Source organism: Diorhabda sublineata, chromosome 5 (assembly GCF_026230105.1).
Source record: "Diorhabda sublineata isolate icDioSubl1.1 chromosome 5, icDioSubl1.1, whole genome shotgun sequence".
Classification (NCBI taxonomy): domain Eukaryota; kingdom Metazoa; phylum Arthropoda; class Insecta; order Coleoptera; family Chrysomelidae; genus Diorhabda; species Diorhabda sublineata.
In genome coordinates this window covers 24,301,515-24,323,290 of record NC_079478.1, presented here as the reverse complement: position 1 = coordinate 24,323,290, position 21,776 = coordinate 24,301,515, and the positions used below count along the sequence as shown (strand labels likewise).

Here is a 21,776-nt window from a genome sequence, read left to right as displayed (position 1 = left end):
TGTTCTATGAATAAAACTTCATCAAAAAAATCGGAAGTCAAAATAATTTATTTTATATCTGTTTATGAATGCAATTAAAATCTACTAATTAATTGTTATATGTGTAACTACATAGAAACATCAAATTATTCACCTAACGATTTGGACCGTTAGGGAAATAACGGCTCTAACAACTTTTATATGAAAGAAGTGTGTTAAAACAGATTATCATACAATGCTATATTGCTGATTTGAGATCTGGAAATGCTTTTATCACTAATTAGTCCTTTTATCTCCAGGGATAATTATTTACCAGGCGAAGGAGTATTTAACTATTGTGTGGTTTTCTATGTGTTGAGATTTTATATGATGCAAATAAATTTATCCTTCACTCTAAAACCTTGCTATATAAAAAAGTGTCAGTGATGATAAACTGATTGTGTTTATGTGATGAAATAGTCCGGCCAATTTAGACATTTGAAGCTACATAAATTCCCACCAAGCTGAAAATCGGTAAGGTTAAAAAAATTAGTTTTTTGCGATTTTTAGCAAAACGGTAAGTTGTATCATAAAAATACCTCAGATAAAAATTATAGATCATAAAATTATCTACAAAAAATGTATGAATACTTTTTTACTATGAGCCACCGTTTTTGAGATATAACGATTGAAAAAGGGGAAACCTCATATGTGGCGTGGAAACGTGCATATTATGACGATTACAACTTTTACAATTTTTTGAATCTGCTCAGCTTGGTAGGAATTTATATAGCTTCACTCTTATTTTTTGGTCTAATTTGACCGGACTAAAAGCAAAAGATTAGAATAGACAGAGAGAGAGAGAGATGTTGAATAATTTTAAATCGAATGAGAAAATTTTAAGCATAATATTATATGATTTTCGTATCCAAAGAAGATACGTATGTTTTATACGTACAATATCGATTTTACGATTTCCCAAGACAGATAAGTTATGACTCAAGAATTTATAGTAATCGTTTAGATTTTTTTATTGCCCATAATCTACTTTCGACTATAAGAATAGACTCATTATTGTGATTTTCTCATTTAATTTGACATTTTGAGTCAACTACAAAAATTATTAAATATTGAATAATAATTCAAAATTCATGAAAACTTCTCTGAAAGATTGAGCTAATAGGAGAAAATATACGGTGGGTCATTACAATAACTATATATTATGTAATATAGGCTGTTTTTGCATAAATATCGTTGCAAAAGTGTTTTTTTATATAACTAGAATTTTTCATGTTTTCATTGCACGCAAGTGTTAAATACTTGTTGATGCAAAGAAATATCAAATTTACCTGATAGAGAGATTAATTCTACCAATTTTTCCTATCAATTAAAGCTATTGAACTGTATAATATAAATAAAAGGTCATACTTATGAATTTAATACAGGTAAAAACAATTAGCATAGAGCGAAGCTTTTGCAAATTTGGGTATAAAATGAGATTTAATGTTTATTAATAGCAGCACATATATCTACTCGTTTCCCTATCTGCTTGCACTATTTTCATTAATTTTTGTTTCAAATGTACATCAATGTTAATTCTGCATTTTGTATAAGTCGCCGTAGAGTAGTAAGACTAACTTTAAGATGTTTTAAGATGTTTTCAGAGAAAAGTGAAAAAAAATCTTAAAATTTTTAATTGTTAGGAAAAAACAAAAAAGTAGTGAAACTATTTAGCACAATTTTGAATAAAAACCTACACATTGAGGAAAACAGTTGAGTTTCTACTATTTTATAAGCTATTTTGTAACTGAGTTGGTTTTTTGACGTATATCTATCAATGAATTTTTGGAAATGTAAAGCGAGTAAAGTTTTAAGTGAATAATTCAATTAAACGGAAACAATAATCAATTATGCAAATTAATTCTAGACTGTTCCTCTTCTTTTACTTAAAATCCGGTAAATTTGCTAAGTACAGCTTACAAAAACACCAAAAATGTTAAAAGTAGTTTTAAGAAAATCGCAGGATAGCAAACCCTTACAGTTAGGATTTCAAAATACATTTTTCACTTAATAATCGATAAACCTCACACAAATAAAACTACAAAGATATTAAAGGTACTACCTGTGTTCAATAATCCATGAATTATTCACACAACTGGAAATAAACACAAAACCCGTTAATCATTAAGAGCACCAAGTGACAAAGACTAAGTACAAAATGGCGATAACGCTAGATTTAGCCGCAAAAATTTAAATCGTATGGATTTAGCAGTTTCACTCTTGATATTGTCTTGATATAGAGTAACGGTTTTTCTTGGACAATAGGGCATCTTCTTTTCTTTCGAATGGTATCCATACTACTTTTGATACCAAAAATGGATTTAGCAGGCTTACACTCTAAGGCGACGATGATCTTTGACGTCGTAATTTGATTAAAATTTCTCGTAATCGGAAATAAAGCTCCTTCGAATGGGAAGCGTAAATACTAAGGACATGGGGAGCAAAAATTCTGGTAGGCGTAATTACAGAGTGTGCTAGTACAGGTACCTCACCGACAGAGACGCTCGCCCGGAGTATCCTATGATTTGACATAGTGTAGAAGCTTGCCTCAAAGCCAACGACACTTGGAAGATTCTCCAATTTTGAAGGTCCTAGGATTTCCAGGACAAGGGTAACAATGGGTACTGTATATAAACTGCCTAGGCAATTAAGACCGACAACGCCTTCCTATTCCTAGTATTAGTAATCATAATATTGTTGGAAATTATTGATTCTTATACTTATTTTTTTTTGGGAATATATAACACCCACATATAACTACAACCAATAATAATTGCCACCGATATTGGTGAAATTCAAAACCTGATTTGCTAAATAGTTTTCATCAATGCAATCTGAAGATATTAATTTCAATTCAAATTTCACACACACAAATCAACTCGATTTTTTTGTTTAATCAAATTAATTCAATAGAATAATCTTTGAAATATTTCTTCAATATTTTTTAGTTTTATAGTTAATATGGTATTCAAAATGTTTAGCATAAGAGAATATTTTTATAAAAGAAATTGAAATATTTTTTGTTAAAGCACTAATAAAAATTTTAATGAGATTATATTCTAACGTTTCTTCAAAATTTGAGTCCTGCAAACGTTACAAATCATATAAGCATCTGTTCATTGGATTGCATTCATAAGTTATGTTATCTCATTTTATTATATATCATATTATTATTCAACAGTAATTGTAAAATTTATCAGTGACATATTTGCTTTGATATATTTGAATTTGCTGTCTCTATACGAAAGACTAGAGAACAGTTTACAAAAACTCACTTTAAATCTCAGAAAAATATTATTTTGTTTAAAATTGAATTGAAGAAATACAAATAACTCAATGTTCTATTCAGACAGTGATACATAGACATACAGATTTAGACAGTGGTTTTCATCAGATAGAAATGGCCGAAGAAGATATCCCTCAAGCTTTTACAGTACATTGTAACTATGTGTCCGAATATTACTAGTACTAAAATACAGTCATTTCGCAGTTCAGAGAGTTATAGATAATATTATTTTCAAAAGACACTGATTATACAGAGTGTGCAGTTTTTCAATATTAAATATATAGGTATAAATGGAAGCAGCCATGAGATATGTCGAGCGAACAGTAATCAATAAACATATATGAGCATTAATCACCAGTGGTAGTCAAAACCTTAACAAATTAAGTTGAAACCACAAGCGCCTGCACAATATAAATTCGCTCTACAAAACCAAAAAGCCCTTAACAATTAAGTAAGCCACAACCGTGAGACTTTTAAAATAAAAAGGGTGAAAAATGCGATACCCACCATGTCATTCTAAGGAATATTTAAATAGAATCAATCACCCCGATTTACTCGTATCTGAATTGTACTCAAAAGAAGAAACTAGATTTGCAAGACGAATAAGATTCAATATGATCACGGTGTAATAGGTTTTTGTTTTCTTTTTCCATTAAAGCTCTTATGGACAGGATTGCCCGATTTCTAAAAGGAAGAGGAAACAAGAATATTTTTGAATTAATTAGTTGCTACATGAATACACCGGAAACTAAAAAACGTGATGGGATCCAACTACAACAAACCATCTTTTCAATCTATATATAGCCTTCACACAGCTATCAACTTTTACTACTCTCGCCAATTTCTCAAGCTCCCATAGAAATCGGTGAGCCAATTTGCGCTGTATGGGACAGGAGTAAAATAATCAACCACAAATGAGGTAAGACGAACAATAATAGGAACTATATTTTATCTCCAGTGCGTTTTCAGAAGAAAGCTCATCTTTTAATTAATCATTAATTATAGGTTAAAATTATTATACGGGGCGTTTCTAAAATGATTTGAAAGTGCTTTGGATAAGCTATAATAAATAAATCAAAAGCCGCTAAAACCAAAAAAATTATAATTTTCAAAGATAGGCCTGAACAAATGTGAAAACTCACCTTAAAAACTATATAACTGGTCCACCTTAAAGAAAGACATTAAAGGAATGAAAAATTCTTGTTACACTTGTTTCGGCAGCTCGTATGTATGACAGAAAATATCCAAAGCCGAAATTTATAGTATCATTGTACATCAGTTCCTAAGACATCTTTGAATATCATTTACCTCGTTCCCTTTAATTTTCAAATTTTCATAATTGAATGTGTTTTTTATATTCCATGGTTTTAAATACAGTTCTCTTTTTCTTATTGTATTGATGACCTTTTAATCTATTTCACGAACCCACTGACATAGACCCTGAAGTCGGATTATATTAATTGATGCTAAAATTTGGCGATTGCTCCTACTCCTACTAGCGCAAACCTACTCACACCAACCCTTCTCTCAATGCTCAGTCCCATCACTATCCGGCTAAACTTACTTCTGCCATTGCTTAACTTGTACCAGACACAAACAAAAATTGATTCAGAATGTTCACAGCAAATTCCAAACTTCTAGGAGCATCCACTCTTCTACCTTTGCTATAGAAAATCGATTGAAAATATCCTCTCCTTATATTAAAGGTGTCACAGTCGAAATATGTAGAGTATTAAAACCCCACTGTATTTGCATAATCCTCAACAAAATTCTACTACCCACTCAGATCTGCAAACGATAAAATTTCTAATTAACACCTTGGAGTGCATGAAGTCTCTTGCTTAGATTACCCCTGCCTCTACATATGCCAAACAAATCGACGTATTTCTGTCAGAGCAAAGGAACACTTGTGGTTTGTTACTTATTCGCGTTTATACCGAACGCAATAGATTTCAATAAGACCATCGCCTCACAATACCAAAATAATTCGATAAGCTATCGTCCAAACTGTTTGAGACAAAGGACGATAGCTAGAGATTACCGCCAACCTGGAAGCATCTCCTTCATACGCCTCCTTCATACGCCTTTCCGATGCAACTGGACCTGCATCAATACCGATTCACTGGCCGACAAGATTTTCGTAACACAGGCGAGACCTTTATTTTTAAAATGGAAATACCCGTCCAATAATAAAAAAAAATATTTATTAAGCCTTAACCACTTTTCAATAGTTTATTTATCCCTGTATTCATTAGCAGGTAGGTAATTTTATAAAGGGGCGGTTAATATCGGTAAATTTTATGACCGAAAAAATACCTGAACTGTATTATTTAGAATAATAAACATAAGAATAACATTAAAAATTAGTATTCTATGGAATTTCTTAGTGAGAGGTTCTCTGTTCATAGTGTAAAAAGTGACTTTAAAGACGAATATGTCGAGTGAAACGCGCCGCAGTTGCAAAACTTATGACAAATTTTGCTGTATATTTATGATGAAATCTCAAGCCAGAGCATTTTCCGAAAACGTGAAAAAAGCTTATTTGAAATACTTTGGTACTTTAATTGGACCAAGACAAGCAGTGCCCCCCCACGCGTGCTGTGTTAGTTGTAGAGTGTCATTGGTGCAGTGGGTAAATGGGGAAAAAAATCATGCCCTTTGCAATTCCAATTGTATGGCGGGCACCTATTAACCATTTTAAAGACTGCTATTTTTGTCTTACAAAGACTGAAGGTTATTCTAAAAAAGGAAAGCACAAGATCTAGTATCCAAATTTGTTGTCTGCTTATACGACCTGTTCCCCATAACGAAGATTTACCAGTACCGATTGCGTTTACATCCGCAAAATATTGGAGACAACGTATCAACGGGAAGCTCCGAAGAACAATGCACCGCCCCTATTTTTACTCCAAGTAATAGTTTGAACTTACTTCCCGTCTTAACGAATGGAACTTGTTAGCAAAAGAGACAAAAATTACGACCTTTAGAAAAAGAAATGCTACATTCTCTGCTACTTGATATTGAAAGTGATTTTTTGTTTTTAATACATGTGAGGCATGTTCATTAGATGTAAATTATAAAAATTGTCAATATATACGATATAAAAAACGTGAAATCATTTTTAAATAAATATTTTCCTATTTGTATAGGTCCATTTTATTATAATATGCTATTCATTTTTGTGTTGGTAAAAAAAATTTATTTTTTTGTAGACCAGTGTTATTATAAAATTTTCTTTAGAACCCTCCGAGAAGATGAGCTCCACATATTTGTTGACGTTCCCGCCAATAATATACTTTCCCCAAATAGACAAAGTCCCTTAATAGGTCCCCTGTATTTATACGGTCCAGACGGCTAGATCACCAGTTGACTCAAAACCTACAGTGATAGTGCTAGAGTCCACGGTGTTCTTGATGGTAAGCGTATTCTCTTTTATCCTATTTTAATCGTTTTCATTGTTTCTCATCTTTTACAGAGGTAATTCGTTGCGTAGCGTATGGGGATTGAGACCACGGAATCGGATAACTTCTTATCAATAAACATATAACCTCCTTTCTTATATTCAGCAATGTATTTATTTTTCTATTATATCTATGATAGCTCTGAACTATTGTCCGCAATAGTTATGGTAACTGAGAAAAAACAACAGATAAAGAGCGAAGAAATTAGGTTACGGATGTTAAGGATAGGCCAGCAGTTTTCTCTTTATAAAAAGTGGTGTCTCTGCATAGACAATTTATAATGAAAGCAATGTATTAAATTTATCATTTATTTGACTAAATGTGAAAGGTAACAAACAAGGTACATAAGTATAAAAAATATAACTAGATAGGTATTTCACGTTTTTAAATAATTTTCGGAAAAAGCGAGTAATTTGTAACGTTGTTTCAAGTTTCTAGCTCGAACATGGGGATTTATAATTTCTACTGTGTAATTGGCAGGAAACCAACCTGTTTGACCATCACGTAAGCGTTCGCCCTGATACCAGCCTGAAAAATTAATAGACAATCAATCTCATATTGCCACTGAAAGAATATAATAAGAAATGTCATGTAAAATGTTCATTATTATGAAGTTCGAACTATTTTTCTGGATTATAAAATACTTATCACTCACCATCTGTCATTTTTCTTAAGACATTCATTACATCTCCTCTAGATAAGGACAATTCGTCAGGCTGACAGGCATTGTAGTTATGCATTGCCGTCACTTGGGGACAATCCCAGCACTCATACAAAGTTTCATCGGGATTTTCAGACTTTGGAGGACTGAAAGCTTCGATCCATCGTTCTTTGTCAGTTTCTGTTAATGCCGATAGTAACTGGAAAAAGAAATTATTTTGTTACTAATTCAGTATAGCCCAGAAAAATAGTTTGAGTTTGTGTTGATCGAAAAAAAAATAATATATGATTCACTAAAGGGTAACGTGTGGTTTAAACTCACAAATATGTACGATGGTGTCATCGATCATTTCTTGTTTGTAAATTACGAGCAACTATTTATTTGAAATTTAAAGAAGTGGAATTTTCCATTAAGAAGATGCTCCATGTCAAAGAAGTTCTCAAAAACTAAGAATCGTTCGATTGGAAGGAATGGGGCAAAATTGTAACCAAGATAATTTGAAAAAAATCATGGGCTTCAGAGTATCTGACGGGAGGTAGACTATCGACTAAATGTATGCCGTGTAACACCGACATTTTTCGATTCTTCTAAAAAAAAAAATATTCTACCAATTACTTGACTATTTTCATTTCGCTGAAAGATCCCAAACACCTTTTTTTATGCGGTATAAAACTGTTCACGTAAAATACGTATTTGATGTCCTAGCTAATTATTACTTATTTATGGCTCGGTCTCAACTAGTACAACATGAATATTTAATAAAAAGAATGCAATTATTCTGAAATTTAGGAAAGATAAGGTGGAAGAATATGACGAAATCAATAGATCTTTCTCCACTGAAGTAACAGGTTGATGCATGCCGAATAGATAAAATTAATAAAAGTTTGTCGGTTTATTCCCAGGCAGAAAATTATTGAACACGCAAGTTTACTAATGGAAGAAAAGCGCTTTACGTTTAACGCTATTCCGTCCATTTTTGCTGTACTATTCCTGTTTCATAAGAGGCAATCGGATAATTCCATCCCACACTTTCTACTAATAAAGGAAATGTTCAACAGCTCACTGGCTGTTCTCCTATAATCAACAGTTCACAGTCTCTTCTACTATAAATTAAAATATTTCAACATTTTCAAGTATTTAGTACCATCGCAATAATGGAAAAAAATATGAACTTGTATTTGGTGGTTCTGTTTCAATATTCCATGAGCTATAAAGCAGACCAAATCCACGAGCTGCTTCTAATGTTATGACTTAACCTTCCCGTATGGATTTGAATTTGTTGAGTGGGATGAAAAATAATTTTAGAACAGATAATTGAAAAATCCTCTAAAAAGCTAAATGTAACGATTTGATTACTTTTTACAGAAAAGTAGTGAAATAATACTTCAATAGGCTGAGGAAAATCATATAGTTTCAAAAAGATACTGACATCTGTATTTATTGTAATCTATTTATTTCAATTTTGGAATTAAAAAAGTTTTCCCAGTTCAAGACAATGCACATTAAAACACAGAAGGGCATAGTGAGAATACAAGATCGATTTTCAAATAAAGCTATTGTCCTCTTAAATGATGGAATTATCTTCCGTTACATTGTTGGAGGCGCTTATACTGGACATCTCTAGTAAAATTGTCACCTTAATTGGACCTGGGCTGGATAACCTTGTTCTACGTAATGTAATATCACTTCCATCCAAATCTTGAAAGGAACTGTAGGCAACCTATCTTGCCAGCGAATAAAGGGGAACGGGTGATTTAGCTATTATAGGTTCACGTTCAGAAATCCTTCCCATCTTTAAACTCTTTGAGGATAGTAAATTTCCGATTCTCAGGGAAGAGGCATATACTCATGGAAGAGATACTACCTCGACGACTCAGCACAAAGTCCAAAAGGGGAGGTGACAGCACCCATACTGGTAAGTATGATTAAGAGCATTGAAGTCGCTCGTGTTGATTCTCATGCTAAAGAGACATAAGGGGTGATTGTTACAGTTATTGGGGAATATAAATGAATAAGGACTAGGGGCAATCGAAACCCTTCAAGTTTTTAATATAAATATATAAAATCGTGTTGATAAACCGAGAACTTATCTTTCAAAATACTTAACTCAAACCCTGGTTCCTATGGGAGTACGCTCCGAAAACGAGAGTGAGAATATGGGAATAGTAATAGCCTTTGCAGGAGATAGGCTAACACCATGTCCTGAAGTACTAAGGCTAGTAAGACACCGTAAATAGAAGAGACATCCTCTATTCCTGAGAAGAGATTACATATACTCTAGACGAAGCTGCCATAAAAGGCAAAGATAGTAGAGAGTAAAATATCCATGTGGATATACTAGCTCATCTCCACTAGACTAAATGAAACAGAAATTGAGAAAGAGAACATTTCCAACAGTACAACCAGAGGATGTCCCAATGGAGAAGTAACTTGATGTGGAATTCTTGTACAAATCTCTCCATAATTCAAAAGGTTGCCTGCATATGTCTTACAGGAAGTAATCGTATTTCTGCTATAGTAATGGAAAAAATGTCAAAAAAATGATATACAGGCTAAGTTAGAGGAGTCTTTAAACATGCCATGTGATAGAATGAGGACAAAGTATCACTTCTTGAAGAAATTCCATACAAAAGATAGTAACAATAAAAATGGAATCAAAATACCATAACTAACAAGAAAACATATAATTAAAAAGTACACGGGTAGTTTGGAAACGAAGAAAGGAATATATGGACCTCGAACTAAACATTCTAAGAGTTCGAAACATCTCTAAGCAGGTTCAAGTGGAAATCTACGCAATTGGGATATGCACTCAACTCAGTATCAATATGAACTATAGAAGGCCACTAATAATAACCATGTCAGATACCCTAGCAGGAGAGTTCTATTGTAATCATTTCCAACGTGATTTCAGAATACTTAGCTATATTTAATGAACCAGGCAAGAACAACATAGTCACCCTATAGTAGTACCAATGTTCAGTGGAAGGAAGGAAATTAGACAGCTCATAAACCTGCTAAAAACAGGCTCAATCACCGTTAAGGGTACCAAAGCCCTATTGTGGAACCAGCGCCAATATAATATTTGAAGAAATTGACTGTGAAACTGCAATCATAAGAGACGGAGGAATACATTAGCCACAACAAATCTTTAATTTGAAATATAACTAATATTACAAATATTATTTTTTTAGAAAAAATACTTAGTTTCAATCGTGATTTTCACATACAATAACAATGTATACAGGTTTAAATTAGAAAGACAATATCATCGTTGATTTTGTTAAATAGTAACATTTGATCATCAAATCAAGCAAATGTTTCATTTGCCCGTTAAATATTTGACAATATTCTACATGGCATTGAAATTCATTTTGATCATTTCGAAAAACTTGGGGTAAAATCAATCGACACTAATTTCTCAATTGCACTTTTCAAGTGCCCTCATGAAAATATCTGCAAGTATTGTAATCTGGAGATATCGATGGCTATCTAAAGGGTCCCCGTCTATCTATCTATTACTCACAAACAGGAGTTGAGAAATGAAGACGGGAAAGCATTGTTCGAAGTGAATACCATTATATGGGACTTTAGTATGTACAGGGCTAGGATTGTGGGACTTTAATATGGCCATTTCCCATCCAAACTGGAATCACATCCGACATCTCTGTCTATTTACCGAACCATTTAATATAAAAGTAGATTCATCAGAGAAATCAGACTGATCTCCACAACAAACGTAGTTTGTGGCAAAGTCGACCATATTTTGTTCGCAAAGCTGCTGTTTTTTTTAGAATTATCTTGAAGCAATTCCTGGAGGATTTTATGTGCTTTTAAAATTCAAGAATTCTTGTAACTTACAAATAGCTCCTTTCAACTTCAATAAATTTCTGCCTGGTAGAGATTCGAAGATTTTTTTAAATTTATAATAGTACTTGCATTTTGATATCATTTTCAATATTTGAATCTTGTGCATTTCAATTGAAAAGGCCATATTGAATGATTTCACTAGAACTTACTGTCTTTCCTAAATAATAATATTTTATAAACTTTGAATGAAAAGACGGTAATCTTTCTGTTTAAAATTTCAGATCAATGATTTCTACAAAATGATAATGGACAACTTTACACATCTTATAAAAATATCCATTAAGTGACATTGTGTATTTCAGAAAATCAACTATAACGACTATTTGTATGAACATTATACAACATACTGATTGACAGGTCCAAACATTGTAAAAAATTGGTAATTGAACTAATTTATTATATGCAACCAAAATATGTACTAAATATCCTTTGTTTGTATATGAATAATTGGATTCGGAATATTAATTACCATTATATTGTTGCATATTTTACATTGCTTTTTTCGTGAATAGTTTTTCATAAATATGTTTGATTATAATGAACATTGATCTAGGTATATATTTTAGAGAATTTTTTCTCGTCCTTTATTATCATATTATGATGGAGGGACTAACTTAAGACGTGAATTAATCACCTTATTATCAATATTGCAATTTTTATATTATAGAATGTAAAGTCGAATATTTATCACTATAATTGTTCAATATATAAGCGATTATTTTGAATGTTTTTAAAAATGGAAAAGTTTGTTTAGTCTCATCATTATTTCAAATACAATAATACTCACCAAGTTGACGACCTTCTTATCCTGATTTTCCAAAATTGACAAATACAGAAGATTTTTATTTTGGATATCTTTTTTCTTGAGAACAGGAAATAAGTCCACACTTCTCAATTCTATTAAATTTCTGTGGCAATAATGCAACACAGTGTATAAAGAGTCGCTAAAAATGTTGGAGCTCATTAATGAATGGGAGTTATTGAAAACAAACTAAATAATTTATTTTATCCACTATTATGTCTTAATACGACAATGATTTTCTCTAATATATCGTTATATGAATAAAAATATTTGTTATATTAATCAATTCTTGATAAAAAATCACAAAGAGAACAAAAAATTATGGTTTCAGAATTATTTCCAACTGAACCAACACTATATTTGAGGATATCACCGCTTGAATACTAGTTTAAAAAGTTTCCATAATCTTTGAGCGACAATTACTTTTTTGAACTGACATAATTCAGTATGTTGCCCTAATAGAAAATAACAATGTCAGTAAGGAGAACTAAAACCACAGACTTAGTGCACAGTATATTTTATACAAACTAGTTTTGTTAGTATGAGTAAATTTTAGTGAGAAGAAAACATATCTTTAGTATCTCATTTATTCCTCAAGATAAGAAATAATTACGTGAATTTAAAATAAATCGAAATTATGAAACTATTACATTAGATTTTTCCAAGAGATACTGTTATATTTTTATATTAAATTATGATCGAGAAACTTTTGTATCAACAAAAGAGCAAAACTGATACTTATTTACTTACCTCTTCTTCTTACTGACGACAAACAAATCACTAAACAAAAATAAGTACAAAGTAATTTTGCTAAATCGCCTCCCAAATGTCATTCGAGTATCTTCATTTTTTTGTTTGTAACATATCATTGAGCCTGTTCTAATGATATGCCTACCTTTTACATTTATTTCGATTGAAGGTACATGTTGATCGAATTCTAATGATTCGGAAATTTTCTTAAGATCTATTTCTTGTTCTTTTTTCCTTGCAGCTTCATTGCATTGAGTAACAGTCTAAAATCATATTTATAATTAAATTAAAAATATATAGATTACAGGTTACAAGGTAAATATACCTTATTTAAAGTTGCTAAAGCATATTGGCACGTGAGGTATTCTGGATCAGATTCAGAGAGTCTTTTTAAAATCGCATCTACTAGTAGTGGCCACCTTGTTATCCTCTGCATCGGTAACATTAAAAATGAGTATAAAGATAGAAATTGGCAAGACGGACTAGATTCTAACTGACTTAAAAATGCTAAAAAGTCGGGCCTTTCCCTGAAAAAAATTTTAGATACATCAAATCATTTAATACATGAACGTAATATTTTTGCTGGGATTGTGGAAATTAAGCACCAAAATTTACTCTTTTCAATATTTATTCATCATCATTATCGCGGACTGAAAATATAGTCAAAGTACAATGTAAAAATATGTACATTGCTTAAAAGTATAACAATATTGAAAATAAATTAAATTAATGAATCGAGAATTGTGGTGTATAAATTACTAAATTCATGCGTTTCAAAATACAATATTCAGAATGAAACTTGTCATAAATATGAAAATTGTTGATTCTTCTTGCTATTAACAGTGAATTTTTTATTTGAAATTAATAAAAAAAACCTTGGCCCACTATCCTACTATAAACCATATGAACTATGTATATAAAAAACTTACCTTAACTTATTGAGCATTTCATTAATTACAATTTGATTTTCGCAATATGGTATGTATACATGAAAATTTTCTTCAGCATGTTTTTGTACCAGATCACAAAGACCATCTAATAGAACGTTGTTTTGCCAACATTTTTCGAAATCATGTAAAATTTTTTTCGAACAAGCTCTTACTAAAAAACATATAAAATATTTATGTTTTTATTTCAACTCAGTTACAAGTAAAACTGTTACAATAAAATTTTCTGCCCATCCTACACATGATTCCAATGATAATTATTTGAATATGTTCTAAGTTATAATTATAGTGGTTATGAAGCCATTGTAAATCTCACCTGATTTAATGTTTCCAAAGAGGATATCAAATTCATCTTCGTTTACAATATTAGATTTTCTGAAGTTCTTTTCAAAGTGATCTACTAAGACATTGAGTGAATGTAAGTATGAAGCTTCGGAAGTAATTATTTCGAATTTAGCTTCCTGCAGCTTTTTTTGTTGAGTACTGAGCGTACCTGTAAACAGTCGTAATTAGTAAAATGGGCTCAGCGTCTGAATCTTGCAGGTACAAAAGATCTTTTGGTAGATTTATTGTTTAGACGCGCGTTTTTGAGAGGATGGTAATAGATGTTGGGATTTCTTTATCATGGGAAGACTTGGAATAAAATATAATTATTCTGATACAGGTCACATTGGAAGAAGGACAGGTGACATTGATAAACACGGATAAAGGAAGAAGATGTTTTCATGTTGATGGTAATCTATTCCTATCGTTCCCTTTATTTGAATAATATACACACCTTACTATTATAATATATTTTCAAATTATTCCACATTGAAAGGAAATAAGTTAGGAGATATCAATTTGAACTTAATTTGTGCCCACAATATTAAGCCAAACAGTAGAAATATAGAAATTTCTAACAGACATTAAAGATACGTTGATTTAATCATTGACAAATAAATCTGATTATGTAGAGGAATTGATACTGAGATTTGAAAATAACGCGATTGACATAGGATTTGAAAAATCTACCACTTCTTTGTTGTGAAGAAGGGATATTTGTATTAAATTATCAATGGTAGAGGATAATAAAGTTGAAGTTAAAAATATATAGATACCCTTTCGATTTGAAATTATTTTTAGCCGTTTATAATCAATATTAGTTTGTCTGATAAAAAATCGATTGTCATCTAAGTGATGCAAGTGATGGGACTGGACAATAAGAAAACGTTTAGTCAGGTTTGCGATATAATGAGTGTGAAAAACAATATGGACATACGTAATTCTTAAGGATAGGATCATAAATAAATTATTTCAATGGACTTATGGCCGTCTGGACAAAGAAACATTCAGTGTTTGTTAGAAATTTCGAGATTTCTTACACTTTTGCTCAACTTTCGTCAATACCATGCACACCTTTTGAAAAATCCAAAAACATTAACGCAGTTTGCTCCAAACTGAATATACTATTCATTTCCTGTCTCTGATACCGATAACTTGGCTATAGAAACGCGCGTAGGTGTAATTGTCAGTATAGTGGAAGTAGTAAATATTGTGTTTAGTGAGAATGTCATTAACGGTTTCAGAAATTCCAACTAAATTTAAGAGGCTATCTTGATAGAAAAACGTCTAAAATATTTGAACACAAGGGACGACAGCAAGAGGTCACTATCATGCTGAAAATGTATTATGTGTATCTATATACGTAACAATAACATTTGTTTATCATTCTTTTTTCAATATGTTATTTGGCATTTTTCTTGGAATAGGTAGCTTGTCCAGTAACTGTGTGTCAGAATCTCAAATCTATTAGCCAAAAAATAATGAAATAGGTGTATTTTACCAATTATAGTTTCATAAATCTTTTATTATTAATATGCAAATATAAATACTGCCATTTGCACTTTTCACTAGTTAAGTATAATTCATATATCGTATTAATACATTAGGACAGAACTTACTTAGAACAGAAGATTTCATTACTTCGGGGATTTCACACCAAAGACTTCTGGTAAAGGTAATTGTTTTGTTTCCTAAATTTATTGATTCTTCCAAGTTCTCTGTTAAGGTTGATGAAGAAATGTAATTTTCGTTAGTCTCATCCATTATATCTTCATAAATATCAGAATCTGGTTCAGAAGACGTATCTCCATCACATGCAGACTGAAATCATATATGATTATTACTATTCTTCAAAAAAAAAATAAGTTGTGATTGATTATTCTGAATAGCTATCAATTCTGTTAATATGTTTTTACTTACTTCAAAAACAGCAGCATCGTAGAATTGATATAATGGTTCATCCTCAAAGAACTGTACATCATGAGAAGAATAAGTTACGGAAGAATCATCTTTCTTTGAATCATTGCTGTTGTAGCTGTACATGCTCTGATTGTTGTAATTACTTTCGGTTTCAAAATTGTTTTGCATAACACTACTTGGCTCGTTAGTATTGTTTTTATTTAATTTGACATTTAACTCTTCTATAACACTATAATATAATGAAAAATCATAATAAGTAATTTATCACTGCAAGTAACAGACAACTAATGGTACAGTTTTTCTGACATCAATTGAATATATCAACCATAGTGTGAAATAGACGATAAAATATAACATGATTGATGTGAACGGTCCCTGACTTAATTCTGAATTATGAAATAGAAAGAACTATTGAAGTTCTTTAGATTTCCCTTCTCAATCTACATTTACACGCTTCTATCGATGTTGTTCAAAATTATATACTCGTCTAGGCCTCGAAGTCACTCTTATCTAATAAAACATTTCTAGTCTTCAAATTTTGGCAAGAACATAAATTCAGAACATTCCATAAAAACTTATCTGTATACATATTTGTCCACTAGGAACTCAAAAGTATTAGGAATGTGAATTGATTGATTATGTAGGTTAAGTAAAGTCTATAAATAAATTCGTGTAAAGAAAATTACATACATTTCGGATAAATTAGAAGAAAAAACATTAGTTTTCTTGAAAAGGGGGTAGAGCTGCATTTAATCTCTGGACATGGTGCGAACATGTAGTGGAATGAAGCACCACTTTAAACTGTTTGTTGAATAATTCCCAATACTTCAGCTGATTCCGACTGCCTGACTGTTGAATGAAGGACAAAAATACGACAAACATCCTATGTAACTGTCAGGGTCTAATTAATACAATTATTTTTTCACTTAATTTTTCACCACCAAATGTTTTTGAAAAGAATTGAATGTGCTATGATGTATATATTTGATTCAAAAGAAAACTTGTTATCTGTATTATACCTAACATTTATTTCAACATACCTTGAAAATTTCGTTGTCTGCGCCATTGTCTCTGTCTGTACAGTATCGACTTTTGTTATAGACCTTTCGCGTTCTTCCATTACATTTGTAGATTTTGAGTATAAACCTATCTCAGTATACCAAGAGGTTCGACTAGTTTCATTATTGTGAGTATTATTTTTTGAAATCGGAGACTTGTCTATATTCTTCTTTGCTTCTTTTTCTTTCAGTATTTTTTCTATTACTGTAAGTAAAAAATTTTATCAGTTAAGACTATAGCAAGTCAAACATACATATTCTGATTATTGTGAATTATATAATACAGCCACGAGACCTAAGTTTCAATAGCCATTTTTATTTAATTTGAATTTAATTTGAAAATAAGGAAAATAAATAGACAAATATATATTTATGTTAGGTCTTATGTAAAAATAACAAATTTTAAAACAAGAAGAGAGATAAAATCAAGAGCATTTCAAGGCATTTAAAGGCATAATATATTATGCATATAATATATTATTATATTCAAGGGGAAAAGTAGATTATACATATTTTGATAGATTATCGAGGTATTAACAAGGAATGTTGTTGTAGTTCTATTTTATAAATTTTGTTTGATGACTGTTACATATTTTTGAATTAATATTTGTGTTTAAAACCTATTTTTCTTTTGATATTTATGTTGTAGGTAATATATTGATTAATAATCAAAGACCGAAATAGGACGTTGATAGAAATTTTGATTAATTGAAAAATCAAAATTTCTATCAACTTCAATTTGAATATTGAATTTTGAATTCTACGAGCTTAAAATTTTTACAAGCATAAACAATATCAAAAATCACCGAAAATATATACAGTGCTTTTCAGATAAAAGTATCCACCTTTAATAACTTTTGTAATACTGGTATTTAGAAAAAATCCAAAAACACGTCAATTTATGTTGGAAGGGGCAAGCATTACGACTTATTTAAATTTACTGGAAAAGCCACCCCCTCACCCCTAGCAGCATCCCTTTTATTTTTTTAAATTACTTTTCATATTTTTTATGTAAAATTTGGATACTCCTCTTTGAGCTGATTTCAAAAATGTATAATACTTGTAGGTTAAAGTGGTTAGTTTATGAGATAAACAATTTTTCTTTTAAGAACACAAATTTTACTTATTATTTACTTTCACCTTATTTGCCTGTACTAAAATGGGTTGTACAACAGTTCAAACTCTTTAATCTTTTTAACTGTGCTATTTATTATGAAGTTACAATAAGTGTTCAAAATGAGTACCATTCACTTCCATACAATGGTATAATCTATTTTGAAATGCCTCTCTGACATTGCTTAATACGGCTGGATTTAATTGTCGACATTCATTTTCTATCCTCTCTCGTAAATCATCCAGAGATTCTGGTTGGGTAGCATAAACTTTTGTTTTTAAATACCCCCATAAAAAGAAGTCTAGGGGTGTTAAATCCGGTGACCTAGGTGGCCACTCCATCATCTGCCCCATTCTACCTATCCAACGAGCGGGGAATGTTTCGTTTAAAAATTGTCGGACAGGCATAGCATAGTGTGGGGGAGCTCCGTCTTGTTGAAATACCAGTAAATCTTCGGAATGGTTATCATCATTTTCTATTATTGTTGTAATACGTGGGTCAACCCCTACCCTGAGTAACTCAAGATATGATTCACCATTTAAATTTCCGTTGATGAAGAAAAGTCCGACAATGTGGTCACCTAGGATACCACACCAAACGTTTAACTTTTTGGGATGTTGTGTATGGAATTCACGCAAAATATGTGGATCACTTTCAGCCCAATATCTACAATTATGCCTACTTACTAAGCCATTTAATGACCATGAGCATTCATCAGAAAAGCAAATATTGTTTAACAATTGTGGATTGTTATTGATAATTTGCGTCATTGATTCGCAAAACTCTAGACGACGATCAAAATCATCTTTATTCAACTCGTGCACCAACTTAACTTTGTATGGGTGGTACTTGAATTTATGTAGAACTCGGAAAACTGTAGAAGATGAAACACCGATCGCTCTACTTATTGTTGACAACGATTGGGGTTGTTGAGCCTCTAAGCTGACTTGCCCTAAAATTGCCACTTGGATTGCTTCGTTATTTACGAGTCCCTCTCGCTTATGCACTTTATTGCAAACAGACCCTGTTGTGGTAAATTTCTCCATCAGTTGAATTACATACTTATGAGTTGCATGTCTTCCGTCATGTAATTCGTTAAATACTCTAGCAGCAGCTCTTGCACAATTATTATTTTGGTAGTATAAACCTACAATTTCAATTCTTTCTTGCAAAGAGTAAACCATTTCAGAGAAACAAAATAAATAATGTATCAAATTACACTATTAATAGTGACTACAAATTCTAGTTGACAATGTCAAACTTTAATAAAAAGTATAGTTTTTTGCTGTTTGGATTTTTTAAGTAGAATAAATAGCACAGTTAAAAAGATTAAAGGGTTTGAACTGTTGTACAACCCATTTTAGTACAGGCAAATAAGGTGAAAGTAAATAATAAGTAAAATTTGTGCTCTTAAAAGAAGAATTGTTTATCTCATAAACTAATCACTTTAACCTACAAGTATTATACATTTTTGAAATCAGCTCAAAGAGGAGTATCCAAATTTTACATAAAAAATATGACAAGTAATTTAAAAAAATAAAGAGGATGCTGCTAGGGGTGAGGGGGTGGCTTTTCCAGTAAGTTTAAATAAGCCATAATGCTTGCCCCTTCCAACATAAATTGACGTGTTTTTGGATAATATATAATAACAGCATAATGCAAAAATTTGCATTTTGCGACGTGGCGTCAAATGCGTATTTTTGCAATACACTTTCACCAATTGAATAATAATTGAATATGTAACCTCTCAAAATGGTTTTGCAAACTACTCACGTGCAGTTAGTTTTTTAATGGTGTTTGTATGGTAAATTTAAAATTTATGAGTAGATAATTGAATTTAACCGCGGATAAACATTTAGTTGGCAAGTGTATTTTTGAACGGTCACTTATATAGTTTAGCGAAAAAAAAAACCTTTTTTACCAGTGTGTACTGAGCAGTATATATTTTTAGAGAAATCTCACAGAAAGATTGGTCACAAGAGAAGAGTAAGTAAGGGAAAAGAAGAAGATAAAAATACTGTTATGTACCCAGAAGCATCATAGAGGAATATTTGTAATTATGTTATATGTGAAAACTGAAAAAGAAATCAAAGAAGAAAGAATTGGTAGTGAAAACAATAATTTCAACTTTATTCAACAAAAGAGGGCAAATTGATTCAAACTATGTGCAAACTATACCGGATGGTCCCTATAGAAGTAGAATAAAGTACTAAGACCATCCATTAAACTTTGTGTTCCATATAACTGTAAAAACTGTTTAATTTCTTATTTCTCAGACCTTTCGATATGTTTATGTTTCTAAATGTTCTTGATTTTAGGTCTCGTTTGTTTCAAAATTAGTTTTTTTTCAATTATTCTCAAAAGACAGATAAAAATTGACGTTTCGACTAATTTTATGTCTTTATCAAATTATGATATTGACACTGACAATTTGCGTATTTATATAAATCAATAGACCACCTTCATCATGAATGTCAAAATAAGAATAAAATCAAAATAGAACTTTGTTCTAATAAGAAAAATTATTCATGTGAAATCTATAAATTTTACGTAAATTATTTAGGTCTTTTTTATCATTTATAGCTTTTTCGTTCTCATGAATGTGAACCATTTCTAAAACTTCTCTTTTTCGTGTATTAGATTCCGTTTCAAGAATTTTTGAATCTTTATAATTGAATTTATATTTTTTTGATATTTCATGGTTGGTTGATGCAGTTCTATTTTTTTATCGTATGTATGACCTCTTAGTCTATTTTCTGAATACTGAGATTTCTGCTCTATGTAAACAGCGTCATAATTAATACAAGGCACAAGATACTTCTTTTGTTTTTTCGTGTTTTAGATTTTAATTTAATGCAATAATTGGATAATGTGTTATGTCCTTTATGACTTATAATAAGTCCGTGAATATATAGTAAGGAAAAATGTTTTATGTCTTTGTTTTATTTCTGTTTTGTTTTTCAATTGATTGTATTGAATATGTTATTTATCATTTTTTCCGGATAATTATTTTCTTTCAAAGTAGTTTTTGCTTTTTGAATAGCTAAGCATCTAAATTCAGGATATGATAGTTGAATAGATCTATCAGCCAAACTCATTATTACTTATCTTTTTTTTGTGATATAGGATGAAACGAACTGAAGTTTAAATATCTTGAGGACCAAGTTGGTTTCGTATACCATTCTGTTCTTATGTCATTGTTCATTTTATGTAATGTGATATCAAGAAAATTGGTTTTATTATTTTCTTCCATTTAGATTGTGAAGTTTTTTTATGATAAAAATTGAATTTTTTATTTATGTTTTCAGTTTGATTCTTTGGAACGGCAGTAACGCAATCATCTACATATCGAAAAAAGAATGGAATATCCATTCATTGCGTTACTGCCGTTCCAAAGAATCAAACTCAAAACTGAAAGAACGTTAAATTTTGACGTTTCGACTTTTCTTTAAGTCTTTTAAAAATTATCAAAAAATAATTTTTAACAGAAGAGATCTAAAATTTCAGAACATCTAGATGCATTTATATATATATATATATATATATATATATATATATATATATA

The 21,776-nt window shown here is 30.9% G+C and overlaps 1 protein-coding gene across 1 annotated transcript in view; it reads right to left on the bottom strand.

Annotated features, from left to right (window-relative positions):
* Positions 1–7,059: 7,059 nt before the first annotated feature.
* The window catches only part of LOC130443738 (rho guanine nucleotide exchange factor 26), a 44,123-nt gene continuing 29,406 nt past the window's right edge, over positions 7,060–21,776 (bottom strand). Inside the window, exons 5-14 of the mRNA XM_056778513.1 lie at positions 17,080–17,302; positions 16,040–16,268; positions 15,739–15,940; positions 14,112–14,288; positions 13,778–13,949; positions 13,174–13,375; positions 12,849–13,111; positions 12,084–12,240; positions 7,421–7,625; positions 7,060–7,293 (exon numbers count right to left, since the gene is read on the bottom strand). Of these exons, the coding sequence (XP_056634491.1) occupies positions 7,142–7,293; positions 7,421–7,625; positions 12,084–12,240; positions 12,849–13,111; positions 13,174–13,375; positions 13,778–13,949; positions 14,112–14,288; positions 15,739–15,940; positions 16,040–16,268; positions 17,080–17,302 (1,982 nt within the window). The 3' untranslated portion in view covers positions 7,060–7,141. The remainder of the gene's footprint in view (positions 7,294–7,420; positions 7,626–12,083; positions 12,241–12,848; positions 13,112–13,173; positions 13,376–13,777; positions 13,950–14,111; positions 14,289–15,738; positions 15,941–16,039; positions 16,269–17,079; positions 17,303–21,776) is intronic.